General features: G+C 45.1%; 2 protein-coding genes and 1 pseudogene across 4 annotated transcripts; all 3 read right to left on the minus strand.

Annotated features, from left to right (window-relative positions):
- Nucleotides 1-6,403: 6,403 nt before the first annotated feature.
- Nucleotides 6,404-6,938, minus strand: LOC131485837 (peptidyl-prolyl cis-trans isomerase A-like; annotated as a pseudogene).
- A 1,329-nt stretch (nt 6,939-8,267) lies between these two features.
- LOC131485839 (WAP four-disulfide core domain protein 6B-like) lies at nt 8,268-13,411 on the minus strand. 3 transcript variants are annotated; one of them, XR_009249040.1, is made up of 4 exons: nt 13,265-13,411; nt 10,821-10,954; nt 9,235-9,402; nt 8,268-8,584 (listed from the first exon to the last, which is right to left on the minus strand). XR_009249040.1 is itself a non-coding variant. In XM_058685778.1 (4 exons), coding segments are annotated over exons 1-4 (393 nt in total). In that variant the 5' UTR covers nt 12,433-12,796; the 3' UTR covers nt 8,268-8,582. The 3 variants fall into 3 exon arrangements, 1 of the variants encoding a protein (XP_058541761.1); XR_009249039.1 differs by lacking the exon at nt 10,821-10,954 and adding an exon at nt 11,020-11,151 and having other exon boundaries at nt 13,265-13,407; XM_058685778.1 differs by lacking the exons at nt 10,821-10,954; nt 13,265-13,411 and adding exons at nt 11,020-11,151; nt 12,342-12,796.
- A 1,308-nt stretch (nt 13,412-14,719) lies between these two features.
- On the minus strand, nt 14,720-21,907 carry LOC131485835 (eppin-like). Its single transcript, XM_058685776.1, has 4 exons — nt 21,606-21,907; nt 19,788-19,919; nt 15,516-15,683; nt 14,720-15,032 (listed from the first exon to the last, which is right to left on the minus strand). Exons 1-4 carry the CDS (start codon nt 21,688-21,690, stop codon nt 15,025-15,027), a joined length of 393 nt encoding a protein of 130 aa, XP_058541759.1. The 5' UTR covers nt 21,691-21,907; the 3' UTR covers nt 14,720-15,024.
- Nucleotides 21,908-22,111: the final 204 nt, after the last annotated feature.

The following is a 22,111-nucleotide window of genomic DNA, read 5'->3' on the forward strand; positions in this document are numbered from 1 at the left end:
ACTCCTTTCCTGGATCCTCCAGAGATTTGATTTTTCAAAAGACAAAGCTGGCATGCTTTAGTGGGATTTAATGAGCCTTGGATTTGAAGTCTGAGGTTGTGCTTTTGAGTCCAGAGGCTCTTGAACTTGGGCAAACTATTTAACCTCTCTGACCCTCAGTTTTCTCACATATAAATTGAAGTGGATTATGCTGGTTTGGCTTGCTTCCCAGAATCTGGCACAAGTGTTCAATGAACATGCAAATGTAATTGCATCATTCATTGTAAGTGCACACAAAGGCACATGCCATTTGCAGGTGTGTGTGTGGGGTCATGAAGCTTTCTGGAAATGAGGTGCTAACCAGATCAGGACCATGCTTGGTCCCTAAAGACAAGTGTTACACATTTTTCTTATCACTAGTAGCTCTTCCTTCTCTTGAAACACGCTGAAGCTATGATACTCATCCTTTGGACACTGCTTCTCCCAACTGTAGTTTACAAAATGGTTGGTAAACTCCCTCAACCTGATGATTTTCACTGCTTCCTCTACCTTTATTTCCTATTTATCTCCTCTTCAGAGGAGACGCATATCTACATATCAACATCTCTGGGATTCATCTTCTTTTGTACTTTGGTGGTTCGCCAGCATTCTTCCTGGGATCTCTTTCCTTCGCTCTCTCAGGTGGTTAAATCAGTTCATCAGAAACCAAAATAATGGCAGAAGGAGGCGCCCAGGGAGTGAACAGACTGGCATTCGCCATTCAGGCAGAGGAAAGGCAGGATTGCTCCTTTGTGAGAACTTACCAGGGTGCTCCCGCTTCTAGAGTAGCTGGCCTAGAAGTAAGAATTGGTCTTTTAACATACTATATAGAAGAGCAGTTTTCATCTGGGGAGGGGCAATTCTGCTCCCTCTAGGGACACTTGGCGATGTCTAGAGACTTTTGATTGACACAACTCCGGGGTGGGAAGGGACCTACTGGTAAAGGCCAGGCATGCTACTAAACATCATCCAATGTACAGAACAGCCCTACCACACAGAATTGTCTGTGCCCCAATATCAGTACTGCCAAGGTTAGGAAACGTGCAGAAGAATTATGGACGTAAGTACTTTTTAAATTAAAAAACATTTCTAACATTAGCAGCATGATAAGAATTGCATGCAGTGAGAGCAGTACTTGACAAGGTGTACCTGTAATTTTTTTTGCTGTACAGCCTTTGTGGGTGGGTGTGGGAGGCACTGGACTTTGAAAACCAGGCACACTGTACCTGCTTGTCCTGGGGGATCTTTGACCATGACTCAGTAACTTGGCCCTTTCTCAGGTGATTGGGTGCAGGGTTACTGTGATTCCAGAAGATGGAGGGCAAGTTTAAGATTCATTAAGTGCACATTAGAGAAGCTGGCAGGTTCTTGCTGGTTATCCACCTCTTATCAAAGGACTCTTACTAACCCCACATCAACGATATGTGCATGTATGCATGTGTGTATGTGTATGTCTGTATGTGTGTAAATAATTAATTAAATCGCTTTTGACTGAGACCCATTTGATTTGGGTGGTATGGGGATAGGGGAAGTAAACTGGATGGAATTTTAGAAGAATGAAGTTTCCCCATTTATATTCTAACCTCCATATAACCTTTCTCTTATCTAGAAAGGAAAGGAGACTAACAACACTTGAGCACTAACTATATGTCAGGGAGATTTCTACCTTGTCTTATCACATTCTCATAAAAAGTCCTTGGAATAGATTTTTTTTTTAATTTATTTATTTATTTTTGGGACAGAGAGAGAGACAGAGCATGAACGGGGGAGGGGCAGAGAGAGAGGGAGACACAGAGTCGGAAACAGGCTCCAGGCTCCGAGCCATCAGCCCAGAGCCTGACGCGGGGCTCGAACTCACGGACCGCGAGATCGTGACCTGGCTGAAGTCGGACACTTAATCGACTGCGCCACCCAGGCGCCCCTTGGAATAGATTTTATTGCCATACTCATTTTATAGAACAGGGGAACCAAGGCTTAGAGAGAAGACATGCTTGTACATATAATGAATACATTTATCATAAGCATGCACATACCAAATGAGTTGATTTCTATTTTTACCTTATTTATGTCCCAAATAAATGTCCAGAGGGCAAAAATAAGGTTAATCACTTTTAGAGTCAATTTATGTCTTAAGAAATCCAAGAGGAAGATTTAGGAGACAATGACAGTTATATGGACTCTGTTGATCCTTCCCGATATGTTATCCCCACGGAGTGCAACTCATTTGGTGAGAGGAAGATGTAGAACAAGGGCTTGGAGCCTCAGGTCTTCCTGGGAGGTGTGTGGTCTACAGTATGTTTTACTGAATCCTCTGTGGCTCTGCACAGATCCACCCTTCTCCCATCAATACCACCACTAATATGTTTTTGAACATCACTGGAGGTGGGAAGGATGAGATCCTCAGGTGAGTCTATGGGGGGAGATCCTTTCTTTGTCTTTCCCAGTGGTTCAGGTGTGGTAACTGGGGCCCAGAGAAGAGACTGATTGGCTCATTATTGCACAGAAAATAAGGGCTGGGGTCAGCTTTAAAGAAGAGTTCCTCAAGCCCAAAACTTTTCTACTGTTTATGGAACTAGTCTAGCTTTACCCTGTTATTTTGGAGAGAATGTTCTCTCTGTTTCTCACTCAAGCTCCAATTCTTTCTGATAATTAGATCCTTCCAATGAGAAAGTAAGATAATAAATGACCTCGGTGTTGCACACTTCTGGACATCCATGTTCTAAAGGGCACCTCTTCCAAGGTAAAATTTAACTCAGAGGAATATGGGGTCCACAGCATATGATGACAAGCTTCAGGAACCAATAATGGGGAAGGAGTCCATTGGACACATCACATAAGGGTGACAAACTCTCTGGCAATAAAAAAGGTCTCTTGTGCTCATTCAGACTTTTAGGCTCAAAGTCCCCTCCAGGTACCATCTTCCACTGTATCCATCGGCATTTCTAATTGCAAATGCAACTCTGGTTATTTTGAGCAGGAAGGAAATTTATTTTTAAAAAATTTGGGTAGTTCACAGGATCACCATCAGGACTGGAAAATAAGACTAGGAGAATGGCTGGGAACAAGGAAGGCTGCAAAGTTGAAGCCACAGTGAACAGAACACTGGGCACTTGTACTGTCTTGCCCCATCAATGCCATCACCATAATCCCTGCCAGTACTGTTCCCAGAAAAAGGATGAGGCTGTCTGTTGTCACTGTTGCCATCAGAATGGATTCTCCATTGGCCTTGCTTCCTTGCCTACTGGCTCTTAGTTCAGTGTCTGCTCAAGGTGGGAATGTCTGATTGGCTGAGCCCACGATAAGTACCTACTTCGTAGCTGCAAGAGAGTCTTCGAGGGAGAGTGTCTATGCTAGTAACTACCTACTGTCTCTCAGCTGTAAGCCCATCCTTTCACACTCTTCTCTTTGATGCAGCCAGTGGGACTGTGAAAACTGAGTTTTCCCTCATTCTTTTGCCAGTTGCGTCTAGTTAGACTCTGCGTGGGAGACACATAGAAGAAACTGAGGGGAAAAAGTAAAATGAGGGGAGATGAGGCAACAGAAAGAGACATCAAAGAATCAATCACAATTGAAAATAGAACTACCCTAAGAACCAGCCATTGTACTACTAGGTATCTATCCAAAGGATGCAAAGATGCAGACCTGAAGGGGCATATGCATTCCAATGTTTATAGCAGCGCTATCCACAAGAGCCACATTATGGAAAGAACCCAAATGTCCATTGACTGATGAATGGATACAAAAGAAGTGGTATATATACACACAATAGAATACTACTCAGCGATCAAAAATAATGAAATCTTGCCATTTGCAATGACGTGGATGGAACTGGAGTGTATTATGCTAAATGAAATAAACCAATCAGAGAAACAGTTATCATGTGATTTCACTCATATGTGGAATTTGAGAAACTCAGCAGACGAGTATAGGGGAAGGGAAGGAAAAATAAGATAAAAATAGAGATAAGGCAAACCATAAGAGACTCTTAAATACAGAGAATAAAGTGAGGGTTTCTGGGGTGGGGGCCTGGATTAAATGGGTGATGGGCATTAAAGAGGGCACTTTTGGGGATGAGCACTGGGTGTCATATGTAGGAGATGAATCACTGGGTTCTACTCCTGAAGTCATGAGTACACTGTATGTTAGCTAACTTGAAAATAAATTTTTTAAACAAACAAACAAACAAATAAATAAATAAATTTTACGTGGTTTAAAAAAAGAAAGAAAGAAATGAGGGGAAATGGGATTTTTCTTCCTGTTTCTGGCTCCAGTCAGCATGTCTCCAACAGCAAAAAACAGTTACACCTCCAGCTTCTGGATCCTTTTGGCAGTTTTCAAGCCACGTGTATTGCACCTCCCCAGACACACCAGCACCAGCTGGATGCACCTCCCAACCCAGTAGGCCCAGCACTATCTGAGCCAGGTTCCCCTCAGAGGTCTGAACGCCAGTCACAAGTGCATTTTAGAAGACTGAGTCCCAGCCACACAGCCCCCATGTCTCTGTCCTGCCAGAGGCATGAGTTCCAGCTGTGCCTGGGCCCCGTTTATGAGCGCCTAGGTCTGAGATTCCCAAATAATTTATTCTCTCAAATCTTGGAGTCATGGACGCACTCCCTATCACTGCCAGTGCTCATATAACCAATTCTCAGCATTAAATCCTCTCTGTTTGAGATACTGAGTATAGTTTCTGTGACCTTTACTGAACCTTGACTGATAGGGAGTCTAGCTCTTTCAACTTTTATAGTGGAATTCTGGTTTTACCTCATATCAAGACTCCCTGTAGGGACTTCTTCAACTGTAGGAATGGGATTAAGATGTAGGAATGGCTGACAAAGAGCCATTATACACATCCTGATTTCCAACTAGGCCGTAAAATCTGGCAACACCTTGTCACTCTTCAAACCTGGATTTTAACTTCAGTTTTGCTATTGATTTGCTGTGAGGTCTTGGACAAGTCTATTTCCTACTAGAAGCTTCCATTTGTACACGTGTAAAAATAAAAAGGAAAGTTATTGGGGCTGAGGAACTCAACATTTCCTGAGTTTCCAAATCATCTCCAGCTTCCTCTGGGCATCTCTGGCTCTGGAGACAGCTTCCAAGAGAGGATAAAGAGAGGGAAGATAAGGGGTCCTGGGTCTGCATGACACCATGAGAAACACTCGAAGATTCTATTTTGAGGTGTCCTCTGGGTTCTAATGGGCAGAGTAATGAGAAAATAGTTGATAACAAAAAAAACACAGCATCTTCCACTGAGGACCTTGTAAGGCAGAGTGTTCCCTCCACTCAGCCCCTGAGGGCTTTGAGTTCATTCCTGAGGACAGCAGGTGAGAAGACACTGTCAACTGCAAAGCACACTCTGGCCATTTCCAAGGGCTGCTCTGGTCCATGGACCTTCTAGGGCAGAATTATTTTGTTCCAGTCATTCATGTATGTAAACGTAATCAAGAACTGAGAGGTACTAATGGGATGGACAAACTTCAGGTCCTTATCAGATTTGGCTGGGTACCTGAACAGCCATAGTTCTTCAAATTGAGAAGTACTCTTTGACATTATTAATCCATCACCCTCGACTCATGGACAGGAAACTGAGGTCCTGAGAGGAGCATCCCTCCACCCTACCCTGTCTCAACCAGGTCATACATTCAACCAGGGGCAAAGTTGGGATTTGTATTTGGATATTTTTATTCCAAGATAAGTGTTCTTCCCACAGGATGTTGACCAGTGATGACTTGAAAATTTGGTCTGAATCATAAAGATGTACAAAGACGGGTTTCCCAGGAAAGGAGACTAACTCTCACAGATGTGTGCAGGCAAGGGCCACGTAAATGTGGGAGATGCCACACACAGGAGCCATTTGGCTAGATGGTCACTCTGCAAAACTGCCAGATTAGCAGGGCTTTGGGGGTCTTCCAGACAATCTTTCCCCAATGCTCCCACTTTTAATGATTCTAACATTCATCTAATGATTTTAATATTTTCTCCTGATCTCCTTCTGTAAAAGGAGCAAGCACCAAGATACTTCTTAAGCCTTTTTCCCGCCCCCTATCAGTGGATTGGCCCTTAACTATCATCTAATCCACAAATTCTGAAACTTTAAAATCACTTGGCACCACTTGTTAAAAATGCATATTTATGGTGTCTTGAGGACCCAATTTTTATTTTGTTGTTGTTGTTGTTGTTGTTTAGTTTTTATTTCATAATCATAAAGTTAACTCTGCAATCCAGCTAGACTTGGAGGAGGGTAAGGAAAATACGAAACCCATAGAACTGCAACAAAAGAAAAAAAAACTTATAGGATATTTCAAGAAGACGGGGGTGAGGGGATGCTCTCCTGATCTAAAGAAGGAATGGTCTGGTAGTTAAGATAAAACACAAGTCAAATTTATTAGATTTGTCCACAGTCAGCAATAGTGACCTTCTTGCTGTTTGTGCCATTCCTGGGCCTAAAGCGCCCCATGGCTTTCACAATATTCATGCCTTCTTTCACCTTGCCAAAGATCACATGCTTGCCATCTAACCACTCAGTCTTGGCAGTGCAGATGGAAAACTGGGTATTGTTTGTGTTGGGTCCAGCATTTGCCACGGATGAGATGCCAGGACCTGTGTGCTTCAGGATGAAATTCTAACCATCAGATTTCTCCCCTTATAGACAGACTAGCTGCCAGTGCCATTATGGCATGTGAAGTAAAGTCTCCACCCTGGCCAATAGTCCCAAAATAATCCAGTGAAAGAAGAAAACTTTTTCACCTATTTTTTTCCTCCCCAGTGTTCAGAGCACAAAAGTTCTCTGCTATCTTTGGTACTGTGTCTGCAAACAGCTGGAAGGAGATGTGGCCCAAAGGGTTGCATCCCACCTTGATATCGAAGAACACGGTGGGGTCAATTGTGGCTGGATGGTGTCTGCAAGGCCTGAAGGACATGTATTTTAGACAGCTCCTGTCCACCCCAAATGACCTAATGTAAGTGTTTGTCAATAGCATTTTCAGAAATACCCAACAGTTTAACCAGCCCTTTTTAAAGAGGGTGAAACTGAGCGAAGTGGAGAGGAAAGGAATTACTGAACAGTAAGTGGACCCCAGACTTTCATTAGAGCTTCTTGATTCAAGTTGTACAAAACAATGCACTTACTCAAAAGATACATCCAGGTTTTGGTGTGCGGTGGTGGCCAAACCTCCTGCTGTGGGGCTCAATCCTCAAGCCTGGCACCTTCTTATCTTGCCCAGTCCTTTGGGGACCCCTGTCATTCTTCCCCATGCCTTTTCCCTCTCCCATCCCTCCCCTCCTTATCCTTCCTCCTCCTTCTACTTCCTTTCCATATGTTCCTGCTATCTACCTATTGCAGCGAACGAAATTTCCCAAAACATTTTCTATTTCTCACTATTTTGTGGGTGGGTACTTTGGGAGGGAATCAGCCCAGTGGTGCTCTCCTGGGATGTTCACCTGGTTGCAGCCAGATATCTGCTGGGACCACAATCACCTGAAGCTCTGCTTGGTGGAAGCTCATTCATGTGGCTGGGACGTGACACTGACTCTCAGGTAGAGCTTTTCTGGGGCTTTCGGCCAGAGTGTATGATTGGGCCTCCCCAGCATGGTTGTCTCAGAGTAGCTGAACCTCTTACATGGAAGCTGCTTCACACACACCCCCAACAAGCATCCAGAGAGGATCGAGAGCACTTTTCCTGGCCTATCCTTGGAAGTCACACAGCATCATCTGGCTTTACTCTCCTGGTCAAAACAGTCCCAGCATTTGCCTGGACTCAAAGGGACAGGATGTGGACTCTACCTCTAGACTGAAGTATGTGAAAGAATTGTGAGTCCCTGCTTTCAAACTGCGTCTTTCCCTCCTTCATCCCTCCTCTCTTCCTCCTTCCTCTGCATCTTTTCTTTGCTTTCCCTACGTCTTCCTCTCATGCCTCTCCCCAGTTACCTTCTATTTGTAGTGACTGTGCTGGACTCTGGAAGTGTATCCTTTATTGAAAGCTCAGGGAACAAGTCTATGAGCCTTTTTGGAGATAGATCTACCATGAAGTTGATGGAGCTCAAGCCTCATGATCCCTCATCTGAGCAAACCTACTTCCATTCCTAAGCATCTTATGACAATTTTCCCAGGGCCACAGGGTCACCAGAGTTCCCATTTTGCAGGATTTCCATACTCCTCTCTCTTTCTTTTGGTGTTCCTGGAGGACCCAATGACTTCTTGTTCTCCGAACACTGCACAGGAGTAGATGTGAATTATTCATTCTCACAGATACCAGACCTCACAGAAAACTTTATTAGGGAAACTGGTGGCTTCCAAAGGATACATGGGGGCCCCGAGAGTTGAAGAGATAGGATCTCACACTGAGAAAGGGCCAAAGGGTAAAGGGCATTATGTTTGGAAAGAAGCTGAGCTGGAGGAAAGAGAGTAAGCAAATGCGGGGGTTCGGTTTTGGAGCAGCCAATGTCTTGGCAGCTGAGGAAGCCAATAAGAAGCATCAGTCAGGCACACATGGAGAGAGCCCTGGATTACAACCAAGTTCTGGAGGTTGTTCTACTTCTCTTTATCCTGCCCAGGGAGTTGGTGACTCTGCAAGATAACAGAATAGAAAAGGATGAGATGCTCGGGCCATACTCACCTTAGGAACCAAATCCTATAGTTAATGGAAAGAAGGAGATGGGGTCATATTTATATCTTTGCACAGGAAGAGAAAACAGAAGTGGAGTGATTTTGGGGGCTCGTAGGGTGATCATGTGCTCCGTCTTTTCCTGTCAAGACCCAGTTTAAGGCTGTTATCCCAATGTAGTAACGAATGGCATCCCCTTTCACTGTCAAATTTCTCTGTTTGGTCAATAAAGCATGTGGTTGTCCTAGCTATAATCACCTTAAAAAGGAAAATGAAGAGGACGGGTGATGGTGCATGGTGGCCAGCCCTGGGCTCTGGGCTGGTTCACTGGGCCTCCTTCTGACACGGTCTTGGGCACTCCACCACTTGTGCTTCCACTTTCTGCACCCCGTTTCCATCTCCTACTTGCCAACTTCCCTTTGACTACTGCTTCTATTCCCACCTTCTCTTTCCCAAAACGTCCTCTATTTACCCTTTGCAAGGTGCATTCTTATCTCATGATTGGACTGATTCTGTCAGCTCCAGGCCCGCCAACTTCCTGGGATGGACCAGTTAACACCCAGACCTCCCACGGGTGCAAGTGAGCTTGGGAGATGGGACCCCTGAGACTTACACATATCTGGGCAGAAGGACCTGCAGACAGCTTCAGACTGGAAGTTGTTGTTGTTTCCAGCACAACCACCATAGGTGAATTTGGAGCAACGTTTGGTTTCCTTGCTGTACCACCAGCGTGGAATGACGGCCAGGCAGAGGCCAACTTCCTTGGGCAAACTGCATACGTCTGCAGGGAGATTGCAGAGCAGTACTCTTTGGGTTCTGCCTTGCTAGAGAATATTCCAGGCTTGTGGATAGGCTTGGAACAATGTAAGGCATGATATTTTTAGAGCTACATGAACATGCTAAAAAATATTATGCTGCTCTACTCCTCCATGCTTTTGGACATGCCTGGAGTGTCCCTCCCTCTTCTGCTTACTAGGTGCAATCTTATTCAGTCCTCAAAACCATCCCTAGACATCAAACTCTTTGATGTCTTTCCTGGCCCTATTCCTCACTCTTTGCTTTTCTTTATTGCTTTTTTTAAATTTAAATTTTTGCTCTTCTTGTTTTCAATCTTGCACACATATTGATCACTTCTGTGTAATTATTTGTTCATATTTTCTGACTCCTCCATCAGAATGTGAGGTTTGCACCTTATGTTATTTTGGTACACCAGTTCCTAGCAGATAATTTGGCACTGAGAGGATGCTTTAGGAATATATATCTTGCACTTCAAGAAATACTTATTGAGTAACCATTTTGTTCACAATACTACAAAGTACAAATAGAGTTCTTTAGAACCTCATAGTCTAAAGCATAACAACAACAGTATTTATTAAAGTTCTTAGCACTTGACACATATTAACCTATGACCTTATGAGGTAGGTCCTCTTATGGTCCTCATTTTGCAGATGAGGAAACTGAGGCTCATAGAGGCTAAGTAACTTCCCTAAGGAAGATGACCTAGGGATTTGAACATAAATACTCTATTGCTTGTGGGATCAAGACAAGATCCCTTACTCTGGCTGGCAAAAACCAACGTTGTCAGTCTTGCCTACCTAGCCTGGCTTCACCACCCTCATATTTCTCCCTCTTATCATGGGCACGCTTGCTCTCTGGTCTCTAGACTTTCTAGACTTGAGCATGCTATCTCCTCACACAGGACCTTCGCACATACTATTACCTGTGCCTGAAAGCTGTTCCCTCCAATTTTTGCCTACTTACAACCCATCTTTCTGATCTTTTCCCACGAAAACCTTCTTGCTTCCCTGGATTATACTGAGTAAGCAGAGACCATCATGGGTGTAAGAGGCACCAGCAAATACTTGTTGAAAGAAAGAATGAATGAATGAATAGTCCTTGATGGTCCTCTTTAGAGCTCAATCATATGGGCACAGCAGAAAGAGTGTAGGAGGTCAAAATGGTTAGGGAAGGCATCCTGGATTTATATAGACAAAGAGGCCTGGAAAGATACTTGTTTCTTAGAGCTATCATATCTCCTGATGCCATGTTGGCATTTGATAGGACCTCCGTGGTTCCTTGACATCTCAGAGGATCGCAGAAGAATAGCCAAGAGACCATGTGGTCTAATGCCTATATCTTTCTTACACATGGGGAGACTAAGGCCCATAAAGGAAAATCTCTGTTACTCACACCACATACCTAAATAGGGGAGAAAAGAAATAAACTCCATCCCAGTCCAGCACTGCTAGGATTTGTGTCAGGCAGAAGATGCATCCAGACTCTTGGTCAGAGACCAGCCATCATTCAAGGGGAGGGGTCCAGCAATGCCAGTGCTGATGGGCAGAGAGTGCGGGTCAGGAGTGAGGGCACTGGACAGTTCAGGGAGTTTGTGTGTTACCTTCATCTGGGTCTACACATTTCTTTGCACAGTTAAACTTGCAACACTTCATCTTCCCCGAGCAACGTTTTTTCCTCCCACAGTGGTCGATTTCTTTGAAACTGCATGGTGGTTTGTTTTCGGGACACTTCTCTGAGGGAGAAAACAAGGGAAGAAGGGAGGCCAGAACCCTCCAATGCCAGGCCCAGAGCACCACTGCAGAGTTAGAGAAGTTTTTTTCACTTCATCGTCCCCAGAAGGTAGTGACCTTTAGATGGCACAGGATTTTCACACCACTGTCCCCACTCCCAACCCGATAACGACTCACCATGTAGTACCTACACCCAGCCCTACCCCCAGCTCCACCACTCATAGGATGCTCTCCACTAGGACTACTCTGGTCACTTGACTTTCTTGTATTTGGATGTTCCCTGGGTGGGGGCAAGAGTGCTGTAGCTCCTCCAGGTGACTGAGATCTCCATTTGTGGAGTCAAGTGGCTGGACTTTGAATTCTGTGCAACCCTTAGTATGACAGGCATCATCTCTGGACCTTGCCTCTTTCATCTGCCTATAGAGTTGGTTTGAGGATTAGGCGACAAATCTTGTAAGCCATCGTCAAGCTGCCTGGGGCGTAATAATGATAACTAATATTAACGAGATGCTTACTGTGCCCTTGTCCTTTTCTCCTTAATTCTCATGACACCTCTATGGGTGAGTCCTATCAATATCCACATTTTATAAACAGAGGAATCTGCAGCACAGGCAGGTTATGTGAACCTTTCCAAGGTCACACACAGCTACCGAGGAGAGGAACCAGGATTTGAACCTGCAATGAATGTATGGCTTCACTGCTGAGTGCTCAGTGTATTTTAGCTGCTACTTAAGGGATCTTCATACTTCCACATTTCAAGGGACTTCCAGAGACCATTCTTTACTCCAAAAGCAAGGACCTTCTGGGGGTGTGGGTATGGGGAGACTTTTGGGGCTGCAACTGGGAGATTTAAAGCTGCTAAGGGTGGTGCTGGGCGGGGGGGATCTTTCTTATAGGAAAGGTCCATAAGGTTCCAGCACCGTTTTAGTCCATCTTATGGCCCCCTGGTCTAGAAGGAATCCCTCTCATAATGACAGTGGGGAGTCCATTGCTACAGACTCAGGTCCCTGTGCTCATGGAATGCATCTGACCAGGAGTTTGGGGTCTGAGAAAAGGACTGAGAATATCTCCCATTTCTCCTGCCCAGGGTCCCAGGCTGAAGGTGGAAGTGTCCCTCCTCTGTAGAATTCTTTGTTTCCCCCTCCCAGAAACTTCTGTTTTTCCACCGGGAGGGCTAGTCCCTGATACTTACTGCCAAGCAACCCCTCAACCAGCTCAGGCTCCTGAACTCTCCCCAGGAGGATGAATAGTGCCAGGACTGGCACAAGTCCCAAGGGCCCCATTTAAGAGCTACTGGCCTGGCTGCTGGCAGGAAAATTAGGAACTGCTCCGCAGTAGCTCCTGCTTCTGATCTTTGGCTGTCCTGGCACAGGAGCCACACTTCCTGTGCCGGGGAACGCCAAGTCCCCGAGGCCACCGGTGGGAGTAGCTGGCACCCACAGCACCAACCCTGGGGGAAGGAGCTCTTGAAAAGCAGCTCCTACTCCTCAGCTCGCTGCGGCTCTCTGGCTCTCTGGTCAACCAGGGAGAGAGGCAAAGCCTGTCTGGGACTTCTAGACTCCCTTGGAGAAAGGGAAGTTCAATTCCAGCATCTTCCATTTTCCAGTGGAGTTTAGAGATCAAGAATATTCCAGTTTTCTTTCCACTCTTACCCTTCTCCTGACATGTCTATTTGTCTCCTTATTTTTCTCACTCTTTATTTTTCTTGTTTCTTTTTTTTTTTTTAAATTTTCCTTACATTTATTTATTTATTTTTGAGAGACAGAGAGAGACAGAGCGCAAACGGGGGTTGGGCAGAAAGAGAAGGAGACACAGAATCTGAAGCAGGCTCCAGGTTGTCAGCACAGAGCCCGACGCAGGGCTTGAACTCACAAACCACGAGATCATGACCCAAGCCGAAGTTGGACACTCAACCAACTGAGCCACCCAGGCGCTCCTATTTTTCTTCTTTCTGTGCTTCCTCCTTTTGCTGTGTGCCTGCCTTTTTCTCTTTTCCTGTGAGTCTTCTTCCGGGTCTCTTTCTCCCTGCCCTTCATTTCCCTTCTGTCCTTCTCCTTTTTCTTCTTTTTGGGCCATCCCTTTTCTTTAACCATCGTCAGAAAGTAAAGGTATTACCATGTGTAGCATGTGGGGAAGGAGACAGGTTTATCTCAGGTTAGACCAAATCTTCAGAAAGTATTTGTCAAGATCATGCTGCTTTGAGAGCAGGAGAGGATGCCAGCACTAACAGAAAGCCTCTATTATTGGGTGCATTTTGGAATGGTTGATGCAGGAGGGAAATAATAACTATCAGTTATGACATCAGAACCAGCAGCTATGGGGCATGAAGATTCTTCCATTGGGTTCTCCAACTTAAGGTTTGAAGGTTTAATAAGGCATGTTCTTGGCTCGCCTCTGATTTCACCTGTAGCTACAGGAGACAGACCTGGTGCACATTTTTGTTTTTCCTAACCCACTTTTAGAAAAATTGAGGTGGGATTCACATCAGATAAGATTAACCATTTTTAAGAGGACAGACCAGTGGCTTTTTAGTACCTTCACAATGTTCTGTAACCACCACCGTTGTTAGTTCCAAAATATTTTTATCACTCCAAAAGAAGCCACCTTGCTGCCTCAATTGGAAGAGCATGTGACTCTTGATCTCGGGGTTGTGAGTTCAAGCCCCACGTCAGGTGTAAAGATTACTTAAATAAATAAAACTTAAAAAGCGAAAGCAAAAACAAAAGAAAACCTTATACCTACTAGCAGTTGCTATTTCCCCCCAGCCCAATCCCATCCCTGGCAACCACTAACATACTTTCTATTGCTATGGATCTACCTATTCTGGGTACTTCATAAAAATGGATTCATACTGTAGGTGACCTTTTGTGTATGACTTTTTTTTTGCTTAGAGTAACGTTTTCGGTTTTTGTGGCATATGTTAGTGTTTTGCTCCTTTTGTGGCCGAATGACACCCAGTGCTTAGAGACAGCTTCCAACTTCAAGTGTCAGAGTCTCTACTTCTGTGCTATGGGTTTTCTCTGGCTCCCTGACATCCTTCTAAGCTTGCATGTGGAACAGTCTGGAAGAGCAAGGGCTTTAATACCCCCAGGCATCCAGGAAGGAATGGGAATCAATGACTAAATGACTCAACTGCCCCGTCACTGGAGATGAATGCAGACATTTGGACACATGTTTTACAGCATTCCTTAGAAGGCCCCTGGGAGAATAAGCTGCAGTTTCCCCCCACGGTAACCAGCTTATAGTCGACTCCTCTCTTGCCTGTATCATTTACCCGATCCCCACCTTGTGTGTCTTGAGAGATCTCCCAAGTAAACTGCTTTCACGCATGTCCTTGTCCCAGGATTAGTTTCTGGGGGATCCAAACTAAGGCAATGCCCAAAGACCTTTGTCTTAAAAGGGTCTTACAATTTTTTGAAGAAACAGAGGAGGACAATGTCCCTGGAGCTCTCAGCTCTCGAGAGCTGACTGTTTCCCCTCCCTTTCATTGTGTCACAAGAGGCCTCAGTGACCCTTTATTCTCTGCAAAGTGTAATGTACCAACAGATGTGAATTACTCAGCTTCAGAGGCACAGGACTACACAAAGTACTTTATTGGGGTAAATTGGGAGCTATGCAGGGGGCTCTAGACATTGGACATAAAGAAAAGAAGCACAGAGATGGGTCAAAACAGAATGATACCATGTTTAAGAGTCTGAGATAGAGGAAGGCGAATGCAGATCCTGGGGCTCCGTAAGGGGAAGAGCTGAGGTCTTGGAACGTGAGAGTAGAACAGTGGAAACCAGCGTGGACCATTGGTCAGGCACACAGACAGAGCCTTGGATCATGAGCCAAATCCTGGTGGTTGTTCAGGTACATCCTTAATGCAATGAGGATTATAAGCCTGGAGAGAATGTAGGACAGGATCAGTTAAGCACTTGGGCTCAGCTTATCTTCAGAACAAGTCTTGAAGTTATGCTCGTATATCTTTGCACAGCAGATTAAAACAAAGTGGGTTTGCTTTGGGGAGCTATGGCTTCCTCCTTAAAAGCGGAATTGGATGTGGTTGGGAGCAGATTGCTGGCAATCCAGCACTAATCTGGACATCTTGTGACCTCTCTGAAGTTGGTCTCTGGGATTTCATCATGTCTGCATCTTCCTTCCATCCCTCATACTTGCCAGCTTTGATTCATGACCATGTCCCTTCCCAAACTCAATTCCCAGAAAGCTGCTATCCAACCTTCTGCCAGGTGCATACTTACCCCCCAAGTGGAGCTGGCTCTGCCAGCACTGGTCTGCCAAGGACGTAGCCAACCCTGAACAAAGCAACCAACACCCAGACCTTTCAGCATGGCCCTAATGAGGTTGGGAAGCCCCAGGGACTCACGGTTTTTGGAGCACATGTTCTGGCACATGTCTTTGGTTTGGAAGTTGTTATTGTTTCCTTTGCAGCCACCATAGATGAACCTGGAGCAGGTACCCTTTTCCTTGTCATACCACCAACGATGAAAAAAGGCCATGCAGGGGCCAGTTTCTTTGGGCATATCACATATGTCTGTAGGGAGACCCCAGAGTTGAGAAATAAGAGTGCCCACCCCTCAAAAAAGGAGCTGTTATTGTTACCCCTGGACACCACCAGAGATGAAACTGAGCAGGCTCCTTTCACCTTTTCACACCTCAGGAGCCCAGACCCATTGGTATATTGTGCACATTGTAGGGAGACCCCAGAGTGGAGCTGTTTGGGTGTCTGCATCCCCGGAGAACATCGGTCTCTCCCATCCCTTCTGGTCACTGTCCCTGTTATCTTCCTGAGAGTGAGGAGACTAATTTGAAGGCTCTGCTCCCAAATCAGTGTGTGTATTGACCTCCCACATTACCTGTCTTGTCCTTGACTTCCTCTTCTGTACAATGGGAATGCAATATCTCACCCTGCTTGTGGCACAGAGCCATCCTGAGGTACAAGTGAGACTGCCTTCATGGCACTCGAGGTTGTGAACTCCTTGATTATATCTGAATGTGCAGCTTCTAGCAGTGCCTGGCATAGAGTAGCTGTTCAGTAAATACATCCTGAATGGATTAAAGATATGGAAGTGCCTTGGAAATGGCAAATTATAAACCACATACTCTGCCCCCTAAACCATGCCAGGAAGAGAGAATATGGGATCATGAGTAAAGGGGAAGTCCACTCAGGGAAGCCAGGGACTAGTATTTTAGATGGTCCAGCACCTTTCTTCCCTCTGTTAGCTCCAGTCCTGTTATGGGTTGGATTGTGTCTCTCCCTTCTCACCCCGCCCCCATTTGTATGTTGAATCTTAATCCTCAGGATTTCAGAATGTGACCCTATTTGGAAATAGAGTTGTGGCAAATGTAATTAGTTCAGATGAGTTATACTGGAGTAGGATGCATCCCTAATCCAACAGGGCTGGTTTCTTTATAGAAAGGGGAAATTTGGACACACACACACACACACACACACACACACACACACACACAGAGAGAGAGATAGAGAGAGAGAGAGAGAAAGAGAGAGAGAGAGAGAGAGAGAGAGAGAGAGATGTGAAGCTGAAGGCAGAAGTCTACAAGCCCAGGATTGCCAAATATTGCCAGCAAACCACCAGGAATTAGAGGAAAAGCATGGAACAGATTCTCCCCCTCACAACCTGAGAAAGAACCTGCTTTGCCAACACTTGACCTTGGACTTGTAGCCTGTAGAACTGTGAGACAATATATTGTTGTTTAAGCCACCCAGTTTGTGGTCCTTTGTTGCTGCAGCCCTAGCAAATGAATGTGGATCTGAACTCAACTCTGAGTTCCATGAGGGAAAGCTTCCCATAGCTGAACAGGCAAGTCCTGCTGATTTTTATCCTCCTCTTAGCTCACCTCTCTGCCACTCTCTTTAAGTCTTGGTGTCTCATGCCTGGACTGTTGGGATAGCCTGGAACTGATCTTCCTGGCCCTGTCTCTGGCCCTTCTAATCAGTCCTTCATTCTGCCTGCCAGAGGGAAGCACCTACTGGACCTGAAACAAAGCTGATCATGTCATTCCACAGCTAGGACCTTTACTTCATGGCAAAGTCTTCCACTGACCCACAAGCCTTTTGTAGTCTGGATCCCGCTTGTGGGTCTGCACCACCACCTGACACCACAGTACCATTTGAGGTACATGCTCCTGCAAACTTCAACACCCCATGGTATCCCACACCTCCACACCTTTCACTTTCATTTCCTCTGTCCACCCCGCTGTTGTTCATTAGCGACAGTCCCACTCTCCCTTCAAAACCTTCCTCAGACATCAGCTCCTCTGTGATGTCACTGACTCCAGTCTAAACCCCACACCCCCATAGCTTCCTGGACCAATCCTTCATTGTTCCACCATGCTTCTGAATCTCTTGTGCATGGTTGTCAATGGATTCCCTCCTCAGTCTTCTCCATGAGGTCATGAGCTTCCAAGGGAGCAGAGATTGTGTCTGATTTCATCTTGGAGCCCCATTCCTAGCAGGTGGTCTGGCATAGAATAGGATCTTGCAGAACGTTGAGGGTAAAACAAAATGCACCCTGACCTGAACCGAATAAGCCATTCATTGAGCACCTACTATGTGCAAGATGCTTTTTAAAATAAATATTTATTTTTGAGAGAGAGAGAGACAGACAGAAAGTGCCAACATGAGCAGGGGAAGGGCAGAGAAAGAAGGAGACAGAGAATCCTAAGCAGGCTCCACACCATCAGCACAGAACCCCATGTGGGGCTCGAACTCACAAACCTCGAGATCATGACCTGAGCTGAAACCAAGAGTGTGACACTCAACTCACTGAGCCACTCATGTGCCCCTGAAGATGCTTTAAGAGACAAAAGGCATGGCCTCTGCTTTTTAGGAACTCCCTAAACAAATAACTTAAGCTAATATGTGTCACTTGGCTAAATTGTGTCCAGGAATTGCTCTAAGCACTTCCTGTGCATCATCTTGTTTGGTCCTCCAAATAGCCTTTAACATTGGTTCTTTTCGTATCTGGGGAAAGTGAGGAACAACAGGGGAAAGTTGTTAATTTTCCCAGGCTGGTGACAGACTAAGACTTGAACTCAGAAAACCTAGATTCAAAAACACTCACCTTTATTTTATTTTATTTTATTTTTTAATGACAAGCTTTTATTTATTTATTTTTTTTCAATATATGAAATTTATTGTCAAATTTGTTTCCATACAACACCCAGTGCTCATCCCAAAAGGTACCCTCCTCAATACCCATCACCCACCCTCCCCTCCCTCCCACCCCCCATCAACCCTCGGTTCTCAGTCTTTAAGAGTCTTTATGCTTTGGCTCTCTCCCACTCTAACCTCTTTTTTTTTTTTTCTTCCCCTCCCCCATGGGTTTCTGTTAAGTTTCTCAGGATCCACATAAGAGTGAAAACATATGGTATCTGTCTTTCTCTGTATGGCTTATTTCACTTAGCATCACACTCTCCAGTTCCATCCACGTTGCTACAAAGGGCCATATTTCGTTCTTTCTCATTGCCATGTAGTACTCCACTGTGTATATAAACCACAATTTCTTTATCCATTCATCAGTTGAAAACACTCACCTTTAGGCAAAGGAGCAACTCACCATCCTCTTGCCCACTCTGCCCCATTGTCCATTGTCAAGTCCTGCTTACTTTACTGCCTAGACATCTTTCAAACACAGCCCACTCTTCTCCATCCCCTCAGCTACCTCTCTGGTCCAAGCTACCATATCCTCTTTTCCTGAAATCCTTCTGTTTCCCCTCTGTTAGTGATAAAACCCTGATCGCATCACTGTCCACCTCAGTGGATTTTCATTGCTCTTGGGATCAAAGTGAGATGCTAGCCCACCAGACCCTATCTCACCAGATCCTTTCCCTCATGCTGTGCTCATACACACTCTTGCTGTCTGGCCTCTCTAAGCCCCACCATTGAGCCTTTGTGCATGTTATTCCCTGTGCCTTGAAATCCCTCCCATCCACTCTTTGCCTAAATTTCCTACCCATCCTTCTGAACTCAACTTCAGGTTTGCTTTCTCAGGGAAGGCTTCCTTACCTCCCTGACCACATGAGTCAAATCCCATTATGACTCTCAGAGACACTCAATACATATTTGTTAAATAAATGAGTAAAGAATCTTTGATAGTCTTTTTGGAGCCCAAGAAGATGGGCATGGAGTTAAGATTGCAGGAACAAAGGAAAAACCCTCTGGTCTGCAGTAGTCAAGGGATGTTTCCTGGTGCTAAATTGAACTTAGAGAAGCAGACAGACAGCCCCTCAGCAACAAAAAGCTGGTAAATACCAATAGCTTACTTATCACTTGCAGCAACAATGTGCCAACAATGGCCACGTGGAGACTAAGAAAATCATGAGTTAGAAATAAACAAAAAAAGAAAACCATAAGAGTGAAAGCAGCCAAGAGACTATCTGCTTCAATCCTACACTCACATTCTGTTTGGGGAAATCAAAGACCAGATTGGATGAAGATACTACCTAATGTCACACATAATATTAGGGGCAGTGATGGATGTAAATTACAGGTCTCCCCGTCCAGCAATCTTGCTGAAAGACCAGCCCTTAGTAAAGCAGGGATGATGCTACACAGGTGGGCAGAAGGTGAGGGTGTGGGCAGAGGGGCTGGTTATTCTGAGGCTCCTAGTATTACCTTGGTTGAGGTCTAAACACTTTTTTCCACAGCTGAAGATGCAACACTTCTTGTTGTCCAGACATTGTCTGTCCTTCGTACATTCATCCCTTTCTTTGAATTCGCATTTCTCTTGGATTCTGGGGCATCTCCCTAAAGGAAAGGACAGTTTTACAACCATGAATCTTAGAGGGCACAGTGTCCACTCTTCTCCCAACCCAAGGCAACTCTGTAAAGTCAGGGATGTTTGCTTTCTCTTTGCTCATCCACAGGAGTCCTTTTCCTTAGGGTGCTCTCATGTATTTCCAAGCACTGCCTACACTGACTTCCCTTCTGACCGCTCTCTACCTTCTTACCCCATCCCTAGTTCCACCCCTTAGCCCCATCCCCTCTAATGCAGGATTTCTCAAACTTGCCACTCTTTATGATCATTATTTATGGGAGGAGGAGGGCTGTCCTGTGCGCGGTAGGGTGTTCAGCGTCTCGGGCCCCTATCCACCAGAAGCCAATAGCACTCTCCAGTTTAACAATCAAAAATACCTGCAGATATTGCAAATGTCCCCTGGCAGGCAAAATCGCCCATTGAAATCCACTGGTCTAAATTAATCTGGTCATTTTGGCCTGGTTGAGGAGTCAGTGTTTTGGAGTTCCTCCCAGGGGCGCTATTGCACAATGATTAATAACACTCACCCTGGCGTCAGAGAGTTGGGCTTTTAAATTCTACATCTTGGTTTACCACTCACCTCTCTGAACCTTGGTTTCTTCACTTGTAAACTTGTTTTAGCCTTACAAAGTTGTTGAGGAGGAAATGAGACAAAGTGCGTAAAGTTACAATCATAGGAACTGATGCATAGCAATGTTAACTAATGTTTATCCACTGTTTACCATACGCCAAGGACTTTTCTGTGCATTTTAAATGCTATCTCAGGGCGCTTGGGTGTTAAGTGTCCAACTTTTGATTTCAGCTTAGGTCATGATCTCACAGTTGGTGAGTTCGAGCCCTGCATCGGGCTCTGTTCTGACAGTGCAGAGTCTGCTTGGGATTCTGTCTTTCCCTCTCTCTCTGTCCCTCCCCTACTCCTGTTCACACTTTCTCTCTCAAAAATAAACTTAAAAAAAAATTTAAATGCTATCTCCCATAATCCTCCTAATACCTTTAAGAGGTCAGTTCTATTGACATCCACATTTTGTGCAGGAGGAGACTGAAGCACATGGAATCTAACTTGCCCTAGTTTATGGCTACTGAACAGTGAAACCAGAGTTTGGACCTACCATGTCTGACTCCAGATCTCTCTAACTCCCTACTTTCTGACTGTTGACTAAATGGTAACCAATTGTCATTATTACTCTATAGTCATGGAAGATTACTGTCTTCAGTTCAAAGAAACTTCTGGATACTGTCTTTTATCCCAAAGGTAGGGAACCTCTGGGGATGCAGGAATACTTCATAAGACTACATTTGAAAGAATCAGGAGTTGATAGAGATAATATCCTGAGAAAGGGGGCTATTTTTTGTGGGGTAAGGGGAAGATCCCCTAGACTTCCCAGATTCTTAAAGCCCCTCCCATAAATGCAAGATCCTGTGACTCTTCCTTCCACCCCCAATCGACCCTCTACTTCAAAGGGGCTGAAATTGGGGGTTGCCTCAGGTCCAGATTCTTGCATTCAGAGAGGGCATTTCCATAAAGGGGGAAATTGGAAGAAATATTCCAAATACCTCCCAACCTTGGACCAGGCTAACATGGTGGGAAGCAACTCAAGTCTTAGCACCTGTTCCTTGTTTCATTCTCCCAGCACCCTCCCTCTCTTCAGCGCGAAGGCTGAGGCCCCACTACTTACTGGGAAAGATCCAGTCACCGAAACCCTGGACATTCACTAGAAAGGCGGATAAGACCAGGATGCTCAAAAGTCTAGAAGACGCCATTCTGAAGAAGAGCTGGCCTGTTCAGTGGTTCCAGAATATGAAAATGTCTGGCCAGCCTATTTCTTCAGTAGTCAGTATCTTGGATGTGAGAACTGGAGTCAAGCCAGACACCTCTTATCCTGCTGGGAACGCCAAGTTCCTGAGATCGTCAATGTGGCCAGCTGGTATCTACAGCCCACAGCTATGGGGAAGAGTCTTTTCTTGGATGGTTCATGATGCTCAACAGCCTGGGCTAGGCTAGGCCCTCTGGTCCACCGTGGGGTGTGGGCAAAGCTTATCTCACTTTCCATGTGAACTTAGGAGTACATGCCACCATCAGGGGTCTTGATAACTTTGAGAGTTACGGAATGTCCTCATTCTCCATTCATTTTCCACTTTATCTGCACACTAACTGCTATGCCCCTTTTGTTTATCTCTGACA

Source organism: Neofelis nebulosa, chromosome 9 (assembly GCF_028018385.1).
Source record: "Neofelis nebulosa isolate mNeoNeb1 chromosome 9, mNeoNeb1.pri, whole genome shotgun sequence".
In the NCBI taxonomy this organism is placed as follows: Eukaryota; Metazoa; Chordata; class Mammalia; order Carnivora; family Felidae; genus Neofelis; species Neofelis nebulosa.